Source organism: Rosa chinensis, chromosome 5 (genome assembly GCF_002994745.2).
Source record: "Rosa chinensis cultivar Old Blush chromosome 5, RchiOBHm-V2, whole genome shotgun sequence".
NCBI classification, from domain to species: Eukaryota; Viridiplantae; Streptophyta; class Magnoliopsida; order Rosales; family Rosaceae; genus Rosa; species Rosa chinensis.
Genome location: NC_037092.1, coordinates 25,444,316 through 25,458,636, shown reverse-complemented (window position 1 = coordinate 25,458,636; position 14,321 = coordinate 25,444,316). Strand labels below are relative to the sequence as shown.

Here is a 14,321-nt window from a genome sequence, read left to right as displayed (position 1 = left end):
TTTATTAAACCTTTTTTTTTTTTTTTTCATAAATCTCTAAGAGAATCAATTCATGCAAATTTCACGGGGTTAAGGCATTAGGTCCCCTCATCGTAAGTTCAACTAATAATATGAGTGTGAGGGCCAAAACCCCCAATTAAACTGCTTATAGCCCGAGTGTAAAGAATAGAGAATGAAATCCACACTCTCAAATTTATAATCTACTCTAGCTTTTTTTTTTGGTTAAAATTCTTATAAAAAAATTAATTTACCGAAGACAAATTATAAATTAATAAAAAAAGAAATATAGAGTATGAATTGTAAAATGAATAATATAAATTTTCCCCCTAGAGATAAGTTGGAGTGAGCCATGGACAAAATAATCATGAACATATATCAATATTTTTGTACTTGTATATGTCATATTCCCCCCAGTATAAATTTCATTACTAGTGTCATTGCTCATTACTCAAAAGCCGAATCATGTTCCACAAGTTGACATGTTCTCAATGTTCACAAAAAAAAAAAAAAAAAAAAAAAAACCTTTCAATTGAATATGGTAAAGCAAAGACACAAGAATGAAAGATTTCAGAAGTAGCAAAGACAAAATTTTGGCCAATTCTCCATATTCCGAAGGAACAACATTTGGATGTAGTTAAGAAACTTTACCTTGCAAGCATACAAGAGATCATGTAAATGACTAAGATAGAGGGTAATCTATTTCACCAGCATTTGATATATTCTTCAATTATCACATCAGTATACCAATAGAGTCATTTAATAATGATAAGGTCTGATAGAAGATCCACAGTAAAAGTGAATCCTAGTTAGGATTACTTATCCATATTAGATATATGCTAGATAGATACATGGATGGAGTTCAAAAGTTCAGTTGGTAGATGGAGCGACTGACATAACAAAATCCATACAGCAAGTTATCGCATTTCACAGCTACAGAAAACAGTCTTGAAAGTCATTTGCCCCTATTTCTGACCTGCACACAGTTGAATAAATGATGTTAAAATTATGCTTTAGCAAGCTATAGTATATATATGAAGTCCCAAAAGGGATGCTAGATGCTGGCACAGGAAGTGGTAGTAGATCATTCTCCAAAGGTTTTTCCACATATTTGTATTAACACAGCATAGGAGAGTGAAGTGAAGGGAACACATGCGATTCACAGTTGATGACAGAGATGTAGGATGATAACTAGCTCAAGATTTCCAAGGCAGTAATGTAAAATGGAGGTAATTCAACCCGAAAAAGAAAAAGAAAAAACCATGGAGATACAGTCTAACATTGATAAACAAATAAAATTTAGAGTTATATTTATAGTCATTACTATGTCTTAATTTCAGTATCCCACATTTCATCAGCTTACCTTACAATGGTGCCTATTCAAATAGAAAATAAAAGAGCATGCTTTGTGCCCATATTAATATTAAAAGTAACAAGTAGCCATCAAAAACTGCCACACTATGTAATCAATTAACCAGATAATATGGTCAGTTAACTTGGTTGGGAAATCATCCACCACCAATTCATTCTCACAGTACATACCGCCAATCTCTCATCCTGAGTTTACAGCACTTTGGTTAAGAAACTAAATCAGCATATAGAAAATTAATAAAACTTTGCAGCACTGTTGCAGTGTCAAAAACTAGCAGTAAGAGCAAGCAGAGGATGTAGTTAAACAAATGAAAACAAAAAAGGGCCAATATGTTAGTCAGTGAAAAGTATTGTAGTTTTCTGTTACTTCTCTAGAGTGCAAGTATATTCCTCTTCATGCTTTGCATAGAAGGCTTTTGGAAAATGAACTATCCCTGAAATCAAAGCTATATTGCATTAACTGTTTTACAGTTCTACACTTCTATTACAACAGAAAATAAAAACATGTTCTGTCAAGTACAATGCCGTAGCATCAACAGTTGCATGGAGACCACAGTTGTCTAAGGTAATACCAAGCTGATGCTATAAAAAAAAAAAAAGCTGCAAGCACTGATAATAGGAGCAGTGTAACCATGATATGACTAATTCCTCTATTACGTCTTATTTTCCAAATATATAGTATAGTATTTTGTTCTAAACTTCTTGTTTATTGGAGTAGGTTTCCTAGATTCCTATTAAACTTAGTTAATAATTTGTGTTGTGAAATAACAGAACAAGAAAGACAATCAGCTAAGACAGGAAAATGCTTGAAACAATATTAATAGCAAGTTCACAACAAAACACCAGAAAGATGTGGACAGAACAACTTATGGCAAAGGTACTAAAGCAATCAGCATACATACTATGAAACTTTGTGGCTGAGCTAATATTCAATGGTCATAGGTCATATAAAATTAGGAGCATATGCATTATAACTAGAAGATAACATAATCAGAAAAGTAAGTTCTATGAATTAATAATCACCTTACTTATTCATTGCCTCAATAAGAAACTGCATCTTTCTTATCGAGCAAGACAAGGCTCTCTTCATACAAGTCGACAGAGCAAACCTGACCTCCAGATATCCCAAGAGCTTTAAACTGTTTGCTCGCAAGTTCAAGTGAAACCAATTCACAGCTATCTTCAAGTACCAACACCACTTCACCATTCCTCCTAAAACACAATGCATTGGGTAAACTTCTTTGCGGACCTTGTGGGCTGAGAATTACCAATTTGGTCCACGACTTCTCAATGCAATACTCCTTCATCACCCATATATCAAGAAAACAATCAGACTCATCCTCAAACCTCACGAACAGACCAATGGATTGTCTATCTCCGGAAACAGACAACCTCAACTCCAATGACTCCTCCATTTTGAACGTCTTAGGCAACATTATCTCCCGAAATGACTCACTGCCCACATCAAATGCCAAAACAAAAAAGATAACATCATCACCTTCCCAACGAATAGCCAGCCAGTGAAGTGCCCCTTTAACAAAAGCCTGGCCCAAGTCGGGAAGCATTCCACAAGGAGGAAGATCAGAACGAAGCCGGCCCCAAGATCCCTTGGCTAGTGAATAAACCTGAGCTAAAGTTGGACATGTATCAAACATGCCCTGTTGCTCCAAAAGGGTGGTAAGTCTCACAACCTTATAGTCATTCCCAATAACATCATAACCGAGACCAAGGGAAGCTTCATACCCTCCGTGTGTGGAGAACCTAACACTGGGCTTAGGAAGGATCACATACTTTCTTACACAAGGGTTCCATATAACAAAGTTGTAAGCATAAAGCCCTAAATCATCAGCAAGCAGAACGAGCCCATCACAAGTAGCTACAACACGAAAACAAGGATTGATCATTTCTTCCTTAAGACCAATTGGAAATTCAACCTTGCAGCACTGACTGACATCATTGTTATCATAATGCAAGGAGTAAAGGTCTTGTTTAAACCCTACGATGTGACGAACCCCAAGAGGGTAGGAAAGGCCTTGACTGAAAACAGTGTGGAGGAGAAGGAGGTGAGTGGCATTTTGGTCATTGAAATTGAGAGTGTGGGCGAGGTGGGTGCGGATAAAGCTTGGGTCTTTGATGGTGGACCTCCAAGACTTGCAGACAGAGGTGAATCTGATGAGGGATTTGATGGGTAGTCTGATTAGAATGCTGGGTATGATTTCTTCAGGGAAAGACTTTAGCCAATTTGTGACCACATCAGTTATGGACAAACAGAGTTTAGAGGCGGATGCAGGGGTCAAGAGAGACTTACCTTCATAGCAATCATCCCACATCGCTACTAAGTCGGGGACTGAGACTGAATGAGCGTCGTTGCCTTAAACCCTCTCTATGGAAATATTTTTGGTCTGAAAACCCTATGGAATAGGAGGCTCTGTTTTTATAGGGTAACCCAAAATAGGAAAATGATTGTTCAAAATTGCAAAGCTTCCCACCAATTTTGCTGTGAATTATATATTCACCACCATTAGTAAATCTGATTTTAATTGCGCACCCTGTTAGCTTCTAGTTTTACATCCAGAGTCCATTTTATTACAGTTGCATCCTTTAAATTTTTGATTAAGTTTCATCTAATGTCTCTTGACTACTGTTTTTCTTCTTCTTTGTAAGCTCACGAATCAAGTTTTTTTTTTTTTTTTAAAGCATGGGGTGTCAGTTCATTAATAGTAAAGGAGGAAATATTATAAATATGACTCACCTGGACTCCGGACAACGACATAAAAGAGTCATGAATGAGTAATCTAAAGGAACCTAGACTACACAAACATAATGTAACCATGAGATGAAACTCAAATGCTGCAGAACAAAATCCGACACTACTAAGATGACCTCCGATGACAATTAAAAGATCATCTCAATTTACTCATACTCCCAAACCCCACCCTAGTCAGGGCACTCTTAAGAGTGCTTTCCTTCAGTTCAGGCACTTTGCTAGAGGATGAAATCTCCACCATGCAGCCTTCCCCAGAAGGAGAAGCCGAGAAGGAAGATCAATTGCCTTAAAGTTTCTCTTACGGCGAGGTTTGACTGCCTCACCAGTCAACTTCCTAAGCTTCAAACCAATTGATTTGGGATTATTCTTGCAACCTGGGGGCTGGCCAACCTTCGCCTTCTTGGCAGGAAAGACTAGGAGAATCTCATTAGTATTCCTCAGAGCTAGTTCCTGTTCAAAATCCAGAACCATCGATTCAGTGGGAGGGATTACAGTATTAGACCTCTTACGCTTTGAATATTGCACCAAAGCCACAGCTGCAGTTCTCTTCTTCCCAGTGATGGGAACATCAGCATTATCATCGACCATTACTGGCTTAGGGACAGTAACTGAAGCCGGGATCTTTGCCACATGTGTAGCTAAAGCCAACCCTGATATACCTAGAATGAGTGATCTGGGCGTAGCAGAAAACAGATTCGGCATTGGAGACCGAGCCAAAACCTCCTCCAAAGTTAGAGTAGACTGACCAACGGATGATGGAGCCCTAGCCGAATTAGGGTTAGGGTTATGACCAATGGTGGTCACTATCGCCTCTGGCGGTCTAGCACAACCCAAACGTTGATGTTCCAACATCCCACAAACATGGCAAAAACCGACGAGGTGTTCGTACCTAAATCTCACAGTGGCAGATGCTCCAGACTTGAAGTCAAAGATGGACGGAGGGAAAACTTGTCTCACTGGCTCCTACAAGGCATGACTGATCCGAACCCGCGCCGCCGTACCCTTACAAATGCCCGGCCTGTTAAGATTCACCACCTCCCATAACATGGCTCCAATAAGTGCCACTGCTCCCTCGGTGACAAGAGCCGGAGGAAGTCCCATGATCTCAACCCACACAGGCACCGAAGAAAGGGGAACAGAAGTAACATTCTGCAGTCCATCGAACTCCACCATAGTAAGAGCCCACTTGCCAAAGAACCATGGACCATCGTCGACAATCCTCGACCGATCCTCCATATGAACAAACTGAAAAACAAATCGATCCTGGTGTGCCCGGACAGACAGACGATTACCAAGCCCCCAGAGAGAGGTCATGGTACCCATGAAAGCCTTTGGATCAGCACGGCGCTTGGCCGTAATAGAGAACAATCTTCCCACTGCAAAATGATGGGAGGACACGGCAGCAGCCCCGGCCTGGCAGAAGGATGTACGACCATCCTTTGAGATAGCCAGAGCAGCAGCAAGACGAGCGGTGACGTGATCAACCATGGTATGGAGATAGAGAGGGTACTGAAATGAATAAAGTTTGAGAAAAACTCTAGCCAGAAACCCTAGCAGAGAACCCGACCCGAAAACCTGCTCACCAATCGAGTTTGATCGCCCTAAAACACAAAGAGATTTTTATATTGAGGTCAAAACTTATCTATATTATTACTAAGAGAAGAGAGCTTGCCCTCTATAACTAATTAGCAATTTACCCTTTATATATTAAAAGACATAAATAATCAATTGGAATAATAAAGTCAATTTACAAAATAAAAAATAAAATGAAATAAATGGAAAGTGGAAACATGATGGATTTGTATGAGGAAACTCTACTTCCAGAAATATAACTCTATAATGAAGAAACATCATCATGCACAACTTTCCCACTATGTTGCCGCATGGAAATAATCCAATGACACTCAACTTCATCATGCCACTAGGAGGCTGCATCCCTAATCAAGCAAATAACTTGCCACCTCGCTAGGCCAGACAAGGCACACTGAGTGTACAATTTGGGACAGAGCCCACGTTGCCCTACCAAAATATAATAGGGACTTATTGCCGGCATAAAGCCACATACATTTTACTAAAAGTAAAAAACAATAAATCAAATAAGAAAAATAATATGGGCCCAGAGCAGAAGCTCAGGCCCAAATACTACCAAGCCTAGGCCAAAGATAACAGCTTCAGGAAGCATAACCCCACCATCTCGCCGACACCCTTGCCTCCAGCCACCGGCAACATCACCACCGCCACCAACTTGACACCGAGTGATCAAAGTCCTCCCCCTTATGTCGGCCATAGGAATCGCTGCACCCAAGATCGAGCACAAATCGAATACAACAGATCAGATCCAACTGATCCGATCTCACAGTCGATCCCAGTGCTGTCGCCACACCGTGGTCACCATTAAATGACCGTCGATCTCACAATACCAACCTAGGCTGGCCTAGCCCTGACCGTTTGCGCTTCGCTCTCAGGTAAGGCGACACCGCCCCAGCCTCTAATTGCTACCATCCTTTCACATCAGACCCTCTGATCGATCAAGACAACATCGTTGTCCCCCCACGGCCTTCAGTCTGACTGGGTCACTCTCCACCAGACATTCGACCCTCTCGGGCCCATCCGATGACTCCGCCGCCAGGACGCATCGTCGGACGGAGCATAACTCTCTCAATGCTAGGTTTTCTCCTCAGTCTTTTTTAGAGTTGTTTTCCTTTCCTTCTAGTTTTGAACGAAGCAAATACCACTAATTTTGGTTTTGGATCTTCCAAATCGATTGTACGCAATATGTTAGTATAGGTTATTGTATATTGGCATTCCTAATACAAAACCTAGAGTCTTAGGTCTAAGGTAGAAGTGCGTCAATCATTGGAGTGAAGACCTAGTCAAATGAAAAGGAAGATCAATGCCCCAACATACTCTCCCGGTTACTTCACAGGTAAACGCATTGCATTTCATAACCTTTTGTGTATAAATGCATACTGGGATTGAAAACGGTATTACAATTGATCTGGGATTGAAAACGGTGTTGCAAGCCCAGCGGAATTAGTTTGTGTCCTGCTTAATTGTCTCTTATCTGCAATGAGGATATCTTTTTAGTGAAGGCAATTAATTGTTGAGTCTTGTAAGCATATCATAAAATCAGGTCTTGTTTATTGGATTTTCTTCTAGGAAATATCCTTTCCATTTAGGAGTCTTAACTCTCCAAGAGGAGGAGGAGGGAGGGGGGAAAGGTCTAGACAATACATATAGGCAGAAAAACCATTCATTATGTAGGATTTTTCAATTTTGTGCGACAAAGAAGTTTTTTAATTACATTAGAAAAACCATGAGCCTTATAGAGAGTGTCATTAATTTACTTGTTCCATGCTTAAGTAAATTGGTTAGTCAAACAAACTCATTTTTCATCACCATTTTCATTCTGCATATCGAAGAACCCACGCGATCAGTTGGGGTGTCATTGATTGCAAACTGATTGAGAGCCAAGGTCAATGCTTGTCAATCCAAGAAGATTAGTGGTAGTGCTTCAATGCTGGAGAAGAACAATGTCAGTGTGATTAGACAACCATCTAGAGAGAGGTCTAGTAAGAATAGCCAAGGTCAGCGCTATTGGTTGTAAGTCAATTTTACTTAAATCTTTCCATTAAGTGAGTTGATTTTCACTAAAGCCTTCAAGAGTTAAGACCGTGCAGTTGTTACCTCATTTTGAGGGTTTTACTGTGCAAACAATTCATGTGTTTGTTGTGTTGTGTGATTGCTCTTCTGTGTTCTTTATTTTTTGCGATTCCTTGTCTCGCTTCAATCCTGAAAAATAAACTGTTGAGTTTTTAAAAAGTTGTGAGTTTTATCAGGTCAGCCTATTCACCCCGCTTTAGGCTTTTTAGTTTCATCCTAATATTTTCACAATAGAAGTTGTCATGATAACTAGCGACAAATGTAGCCTGTGTAGCCTGCTAATACACCGATATTGTTTTAACTACTTATAATATTGAGTTTAAACTAGAAATATCTTGATAAAATGATAAATTATAAAAACAAATTTGTCATCTATTCCACTCTCCGACAATTACAAGAGCTTTCTGATAAAAAAAAATAAGGGCAAAATACTGTTTAGTCCCTGAAGTATGACCTCGTCCTCGTTTCAGTCCCTGCCTTTCTAATTTAATCCCAAAAGTCCCTGAACTCAAAATTTTCAGTCCAACTGATCCATTCCCTCCATTTTATTCGGTTGCCTGCTGACATGTCAGTTTTCGACTTGCCAGCTCAGCTCCACGTAAGATGCCAATTTTGTAAAGTGACGAAAATGACCTTGCTTCAGTTTCTTCCAAAATTTCCTCCAAAATGGTAGTCTCCTGAGAGAACTCGAGGAGAGAGAAAGTAGATCTAGATTTCTCTCTCTCCTTCACCAGTGAATATCTTGGCACCACCATGCCTCACCTTCACCACCACGGTGTCCACCAGTCTCTGGCGACTCAAACCCAGCTCCCACATCGTCCGAAGCTGCCGGAAAATGACTCACGCACCGATGAAGCGATACCTAGAATTGCTTTGGACACCCAAATCTTTCTGGGTTTACATTCGACGAAGAACACGGCAAACCCAAATTCCTCAACTCAGCCAATTTCCAAAAATTTCCAGACTTTAACTCCGACTTAAGGTCACGAAGAACACGGCAAAGCCGAAACCAACCCAAAATCGCAACTTCTCCAAAACTGATCGAATTCGAAAATCACTTACACCGGCCAGCTTGTAAATTATGGAGAGCATATCGTCTTTCATATATCAAGCAAGCCCAACCGCCACCGGAGATGCCAAAAAATGTCCCGAAACAGCCTAAGCAACCCAGAAACGAAATCATCAAAACATGATCAAATTCAAAATCTAATTACACGGGATTGTAGAGCATGACGAGAAGATGAATTTTTATGCCCCCAATGGCATCAAGGAGGCCGGAGCAGCCGAGAGGGAGATCCACGCCAGCGAGAAATCGAAGAGTGGGTTTGGTGTCTGAGCTTCTAGGGAGCTGAGAATGGGGTCGCAACTAGCGTATTTGTACTTGACGCTCAAGACGACGTTGTCGAGAGCGACACCGGCGATGATGTTGGTGGAAATCAGGAGGAGGAAGAGAAGAAGAAAGCTCCGGCATGAGGTTGTGAGAGTGAGCGTGACTGTTTTCATGGCAGAAGACAACGTTGCTAAAATTGAAGTTGAAGAAGAGCTTGGTAGTGGTGGTGGATTGTTTTTGGATGGTGAGCTTGGTAGTGGTAGTAGAGAGCTCGGTTGTGGTGGATTTTGGGAGTAAAGAGAAAGAACGAAGAGGAGGGGCATTTTCGTCACTTTACAAAATTGGCATCTTACGTGGCGTTGAGCTGGCAAGTCGAAAACTGACATGTCAGCAGGCAACCGGATGAAATGGAGGGAATAGATCAGTTGGACTGAAAATTTTGAGTTCAGGGACTTTTGGGATTAAATTAGAAAGGCAGGGACTGAAACGAGGGCGAGGTCATACTTCAGGGACTAAACAGTATTTTGCCTTATATAATGTGAGAGCTTTAACGTTTTCTAATAATGAAACTTCTATTATTCCTACATTTTGAGCTAGACCACAACAAGTATTTTGGATATAGATATTATATTAAGAGAAGAGGTATTGTCAGCCGAAATTAAAAAAATGTACCAAATTAACCTTGAAATATTATTAAACTTTTTTATTTTTGTCAGGCAAAGAGAAATATCGATCATTAGACCAACTAGGTCTCTACGACAAATATTAATTCGCCAAAAAAAAAAATTGTTGATGCAAACTTTTGAAAATTAACTTTAACTAAAAAAAAAAAACAACAAACAAACAAACAAAAAGGCAAATAGAACTGCTTTCGGTTTAGCTATCTTATTGCTTCATTGAAACCATAAAAAAAGGTCTTTTACATCGAGACTAAACGATAACATATATGGAAAACAAAACAAAAATGTATGCATGCAGCTATTGAGAACAAAATCTAGAGATTAATGGTGAGCTCAGATTAATGGTGAGCTAAATATAATTGTCGTCATCTATCACAAATCTCCCGGTTTGTTAAGATGAGCAAACTAACGAAACATCTGATCAGAGTTACCAGGATCGCTCACTTGTGTGGCGACCCGCGTTCCTGATCGTACGTACCGAAACGTGGTACATCAGCGATCCAGATCGTTAAACCTAGCGATCCAAACATCTCTGCCTTCTGCGTCATATCAGCAACTCAACATCTTTTTTTTTCGTCCTCTTCAAGGCGATGGGAAGCCTCTAGTCCTCGACAACCCAGTTTCTTCCTTATTCTCCTTCGCAGCTCATTCCTTTTTCTGTTTTGTTCGGCAGAAATCTTTTTTGTTTTACTGGGTTTGCAACGGTGGAGCTCTCAACGAAGACCTCATATTTGTTTAGGTTAATTTTTTAATACTAGCAGCCTAGGCCCATTTATCTATGATTAAGGGTTTTGTTATACTAGATCCAGTTATTGAATATATGGATAAGGCAAAAAATTCTTTTCTTTTTTTTTTAATAGAAAAAATTAGTGTCTCTAATTTCATAAATTATTAAATATAATAATTTTAATATCCTAACGTACGGCACACCATAGACATAGCGTACCACGTACCCGTACCGCGTTCCCGTACCGAAACGACCCGCGATCCAGGTAACTGTTCTTCTGCTACTTCATGGGACACATCTGAATCTGCTTCTACCATTTCGCGAGGCCTAAACCATACTTCCGTACCATCCTCACCGTCAGCCCGAACCAATCCACGTTTTCTCATATGTTCAGACAAGGGGGTTGATGAATTTGAATCATCATCCTTAGAACAACGACTGAAACAAGCACCCATGACGTGTGTGTATGAGAGATCTCTCGAGCATTATAGGTAGAAGAAAGGATTGGTTGAATTGTATATCTTTAGCCATGAATTTGGCTGCTGCTTTTATAGAGGGAGTAGTACTTTCATATTTAGTAAGTATATATTGTTCCATGGCTTTTCCTCTTTTTGGATGGATTTTCAATATATTTACTTTGATTGCGAACTTCTGTTAGGATTCTCAGGAATAGAAGGAAAAAATAAGGGGGGGTGTATTGTATATTAGTAGAACTTTTAAAGAAATTTATGGAATTTAAAAGTTTGAATGTATTCAATATAGACCCAATGGATGAATCTTGACCTAGCCGCTCGCTCTGCTAGGGTTTTCGCAGAAATTTTCTTCAACCAAAATCTCCAAAACTTTTCTCTGGACTCTAATGCAGACTCCTGCTGGCACTATGGCTGTGCGTCCTCCTGCTGATTCCGCCAGGGTGTCATTGGGTGAGGCGGGGCGGGCTGCGCTGCAAGATAACAACTGGTATATGGTTGGGCGACTGCTAGGGGCGAAGTGGCGTTTTCCTGGTTTCAAGGGCACCATTGCTTCGATCTGGCGTCTCAAATCCGGTCTTTCTGTTCATGATGCCGGAGATCGCTTCCTTTTCCAATTCACTTATGAAGCTGATCGTAATAGAGCGCTGTATGGCTGGCCGTGGTTCTACAGAAACACAATGCTGTTAGTAGGGGAGTATGATGGCGTTAGCTCAGTGGAGAAGGTTCCTCTGTGGAAGATGGAGACATGGATTACGGTCCAGGGTTTGCCATTAGCCCTTCGCAACAAGCATGCCTTAAACCTGATTGGATCTACGGTTGGTCAGGTTATTCGTTTTGATCAATCGACTCTTCGTAGGAAGGAGGAGGAGCAAAGGATCCGATTGGTGATGGATACGCGTCGGAGGGTGCGTACTTGGATGCTCTTTGAATTCTCTCCCATGGTGCAGCCTGAGATTACTCTTATTTATGAGAAAGTTAAGGGTTTCTGTAGGGACTGCGGTTTATTCGAGCATGAGGCTTCAGGGTGTGATGGTTTCTTGCTGACAGAGAAGGAAGCGATTCAGAATGGACCTCCAGCAGCGGCGATGGCCGGTTTGTCATTAGACATGGGTGCTCTCCCTCTGGAACCAAAGCCAGCTCCGATGACGGAACCGATGCCTTCTGCTGAGATTGGGGGAATGGTTATGGAACTGGAGGTGCAACCGGATGGTGAGCTGCATGATTCCCAGTTGCTGGGAGTGGTGGAAGCCCATGCGGCACATGGAAGTGACGTGCTGCATGGTTCCAAGATTGATGGAAGTACAATATGTGAATCTTTAGGCTTGATTGAGAACAATGGGGTCAACTGGCTCAAGAATTGGCAGAAGCTCTTCCCAAGTGGTGCTAAGTCAGCCACCCTGCCAACCAACTGTTGGACCACAGTGAAGAAAGGCCTCTTGAAGCCGGGGGTTGATTTGGGTTCGACTAGTTTGGTTGCTGCTGGTACCAAGAGAAAAGCAAAATATGATTTGCTTAATGCGGGTAAGAAGATGTTGTCGCTTCCAGCCCCTGCTCTCAGAGTGGATGACAACATTGCTTTGGTCTTACAACATACAAATGGGCAGCTTATAATCTCGCCCACGAAAAAGAAGAAGTTGGGTCGTCCTCGGGGTAGTAAAAATAAGCCGAAGGCTGCTCGGAATTTGGATCCTGAGCTGCCTGCAAGGAAATCTCGTAAATGGAAGAGTCATACTGACTCTGGTACTGCGCATGAATCCGCAGGTAGCTTGTCCAAGGACGAGGTTATTGCTGAGGTTGAGGCATTGGATACAAAAGGTGATGGAGTTGAGGGTGAATTTTCATCCTCTTCTCCTAGTACTATTTAATTTCTTTTTCAGGTCACATGAGCTATTAACTCTGTTGTTCTTTTAATCCTTCGGAGGTCTTAGTTCTTGTTTAGAATAAAAGTGCCTAACTTTAAAAGGTGGGTGTACTTGGAGTATTTGGTTTCTTATTCTATCTTTAGAGTAGGATTTTAAAGTACTCTGTAAACGACGTTTTATGACGATCCTTAGGGGTATGTCGTTTTGTACTGCTTGCTAAATTATAATGAATTGATGACCTTTTTACTCAAAACAATATAGACCCAATGGAATTGGGTTGTTCTTTATTCAAAATCAAGAAAACACTGTGCTAGGGTTTTCTCCCTAGCCGCGTTTTAGCAACATCGTCGTTGGAGGCGAGCAGTGGTATTTTGACGTCTTTGGTCGTGCACGGCACTCACAGTACGACCTCGAGCCAAGGTGAGGTCGATGGCTTCGTGGGAAGACAGACGGGATCTGGACCTGAGTTTCAAGGTGGGACTCCAATCGTGAAGACCTGTTGCGCGCCGGAGGGTGGTGCTCATCGGGGTCTGCCAAGAAGAGGATCGGCGGTGGTGCTTTCTGCCAGATTGGACGAGCCTCGGTTCGCCGATCTTGCCTGTGGGTGGATTTCGGGTCGGCTGCGTTAGGATCTGCAGTAGAGGGTGCGCGGCTTGAGCGTCGGCGGTCTCCTTTCTGCCGGTGGTGAGGATGATGTGGACTGGGCGACCACCGGAGGGAGGGGAAGAGACAGCAACAGCCTGGCCAATACGCGTTAGGGTTGTTGCCCTTTTGCTCGGGTTTGGGCCTGGGTCTAACCTTGGGCTTATGGGCTCCATGATGTGGGCCAGAAGGGAGGGTGTTTTACCACCCTCATTTGTCACTTAATGAGTAAGGTGGGCCTAGCCTGAGGTGTGGACCTTCTTGGGCTTTCAGGTCGACTTATGGTCCATGACCAATCGTTTCGGATCAAGACTGCTACGGGAGTTGGTAATTATCTGGAATAAGATTGGTGTTTTTTTCTCAAGCGGCTTATGGATAAGGAATTGCTCCTACTTGTTTGCTAGGAAGTGGCTTCTCTGTTGGTACCGCAATTGCGCGCTTGGCTAATGGGGATGCTAGTCAATGATTTTGCCCTAGAAGGCACAAAGTTGTTCTTTGTTTATGAGTTCGCTTACAAAGCGGGCTCAAAATTGTCTTGTAATGAGTTTACATTGCTTAGATAGGAGCATGGTTGTTACCCCGCCATTTTTCTGTCTTTAAGTGTATGTTAGACTCTAGCTGGTTGGCTGGTTATTTATTGATATTAACCTTCTATTTCAAAAATATAGACTTTTAGCCGTCTATGTTTATTCAATTATGATTTTTAAAGACTTCATGAATTCCACCAAAGTTTAGAAGTATTCAATTAGGACTTTTAAAAAAGAATGAAAGTACAGAGGTATTTAAAATATCATTCATATATACTTATG

The 14,321-nt window shown here is 41.4% G+C and overlaps 1 protein-coding gene across 3 annotated transcripts; it reads right to left on the bottom strand.

Annotated features, from left to right (window-relative positions):
* Nucleotides 1-672: 672 nt before the first annotated feature.
* On the bottom strand, nucleotides 673-3,761 carry LOC112167398 (F-box protein At4g22390). 3 transcript variants are annotated; one of them, XM_024304414.2, is made up of 3 exons: nucleotides 3,677-3,761; nucleotides 2,392-3,244; nucleotides 673-973 (listed from the first exon to the last, which is right to left on the bottom strand). In XM_024304414.2, the coding sequence occupies exons 1-2, from the start codon at nucleotides 3,696-3,698 to the stop codon at nucleotides 2,409-2,411; spliced, it is 858 nt and encodes a 285-aa protein (XP_024160182.1). In that variant the 5' UTR covers nucleotides 3,699-3,761; the 3' UTR covers nucleotides 673-973; nucleotides 2,392-2,408. The 3 variants fall into 3 exon arrangements, with proteins under 3 accessions (XP_024160182.1, XP_024160181.1, XP_024160180.1); XM_024304413.2 differs by having other exon boundaries at nucleotides 2,397-3,760; XM_024304412.2 differs by having other exon boundaries at nucleotides 674-973; nucleotides 2,392-3,760.
* Between the last annotated feature and the right edge of the window lie 10,560 nt (nucleotides 3,762-14,321).

What these genes read in the sequence shown, in the direction of transcription:
- LOC112167398 (XM_024304413.2), bottom strand. Translation starts at nt 3,698, where the DNA reads ATGTGGGATGATTGCTATGAAGGTAAGTCTCTCTTGACCCCTGCATCC.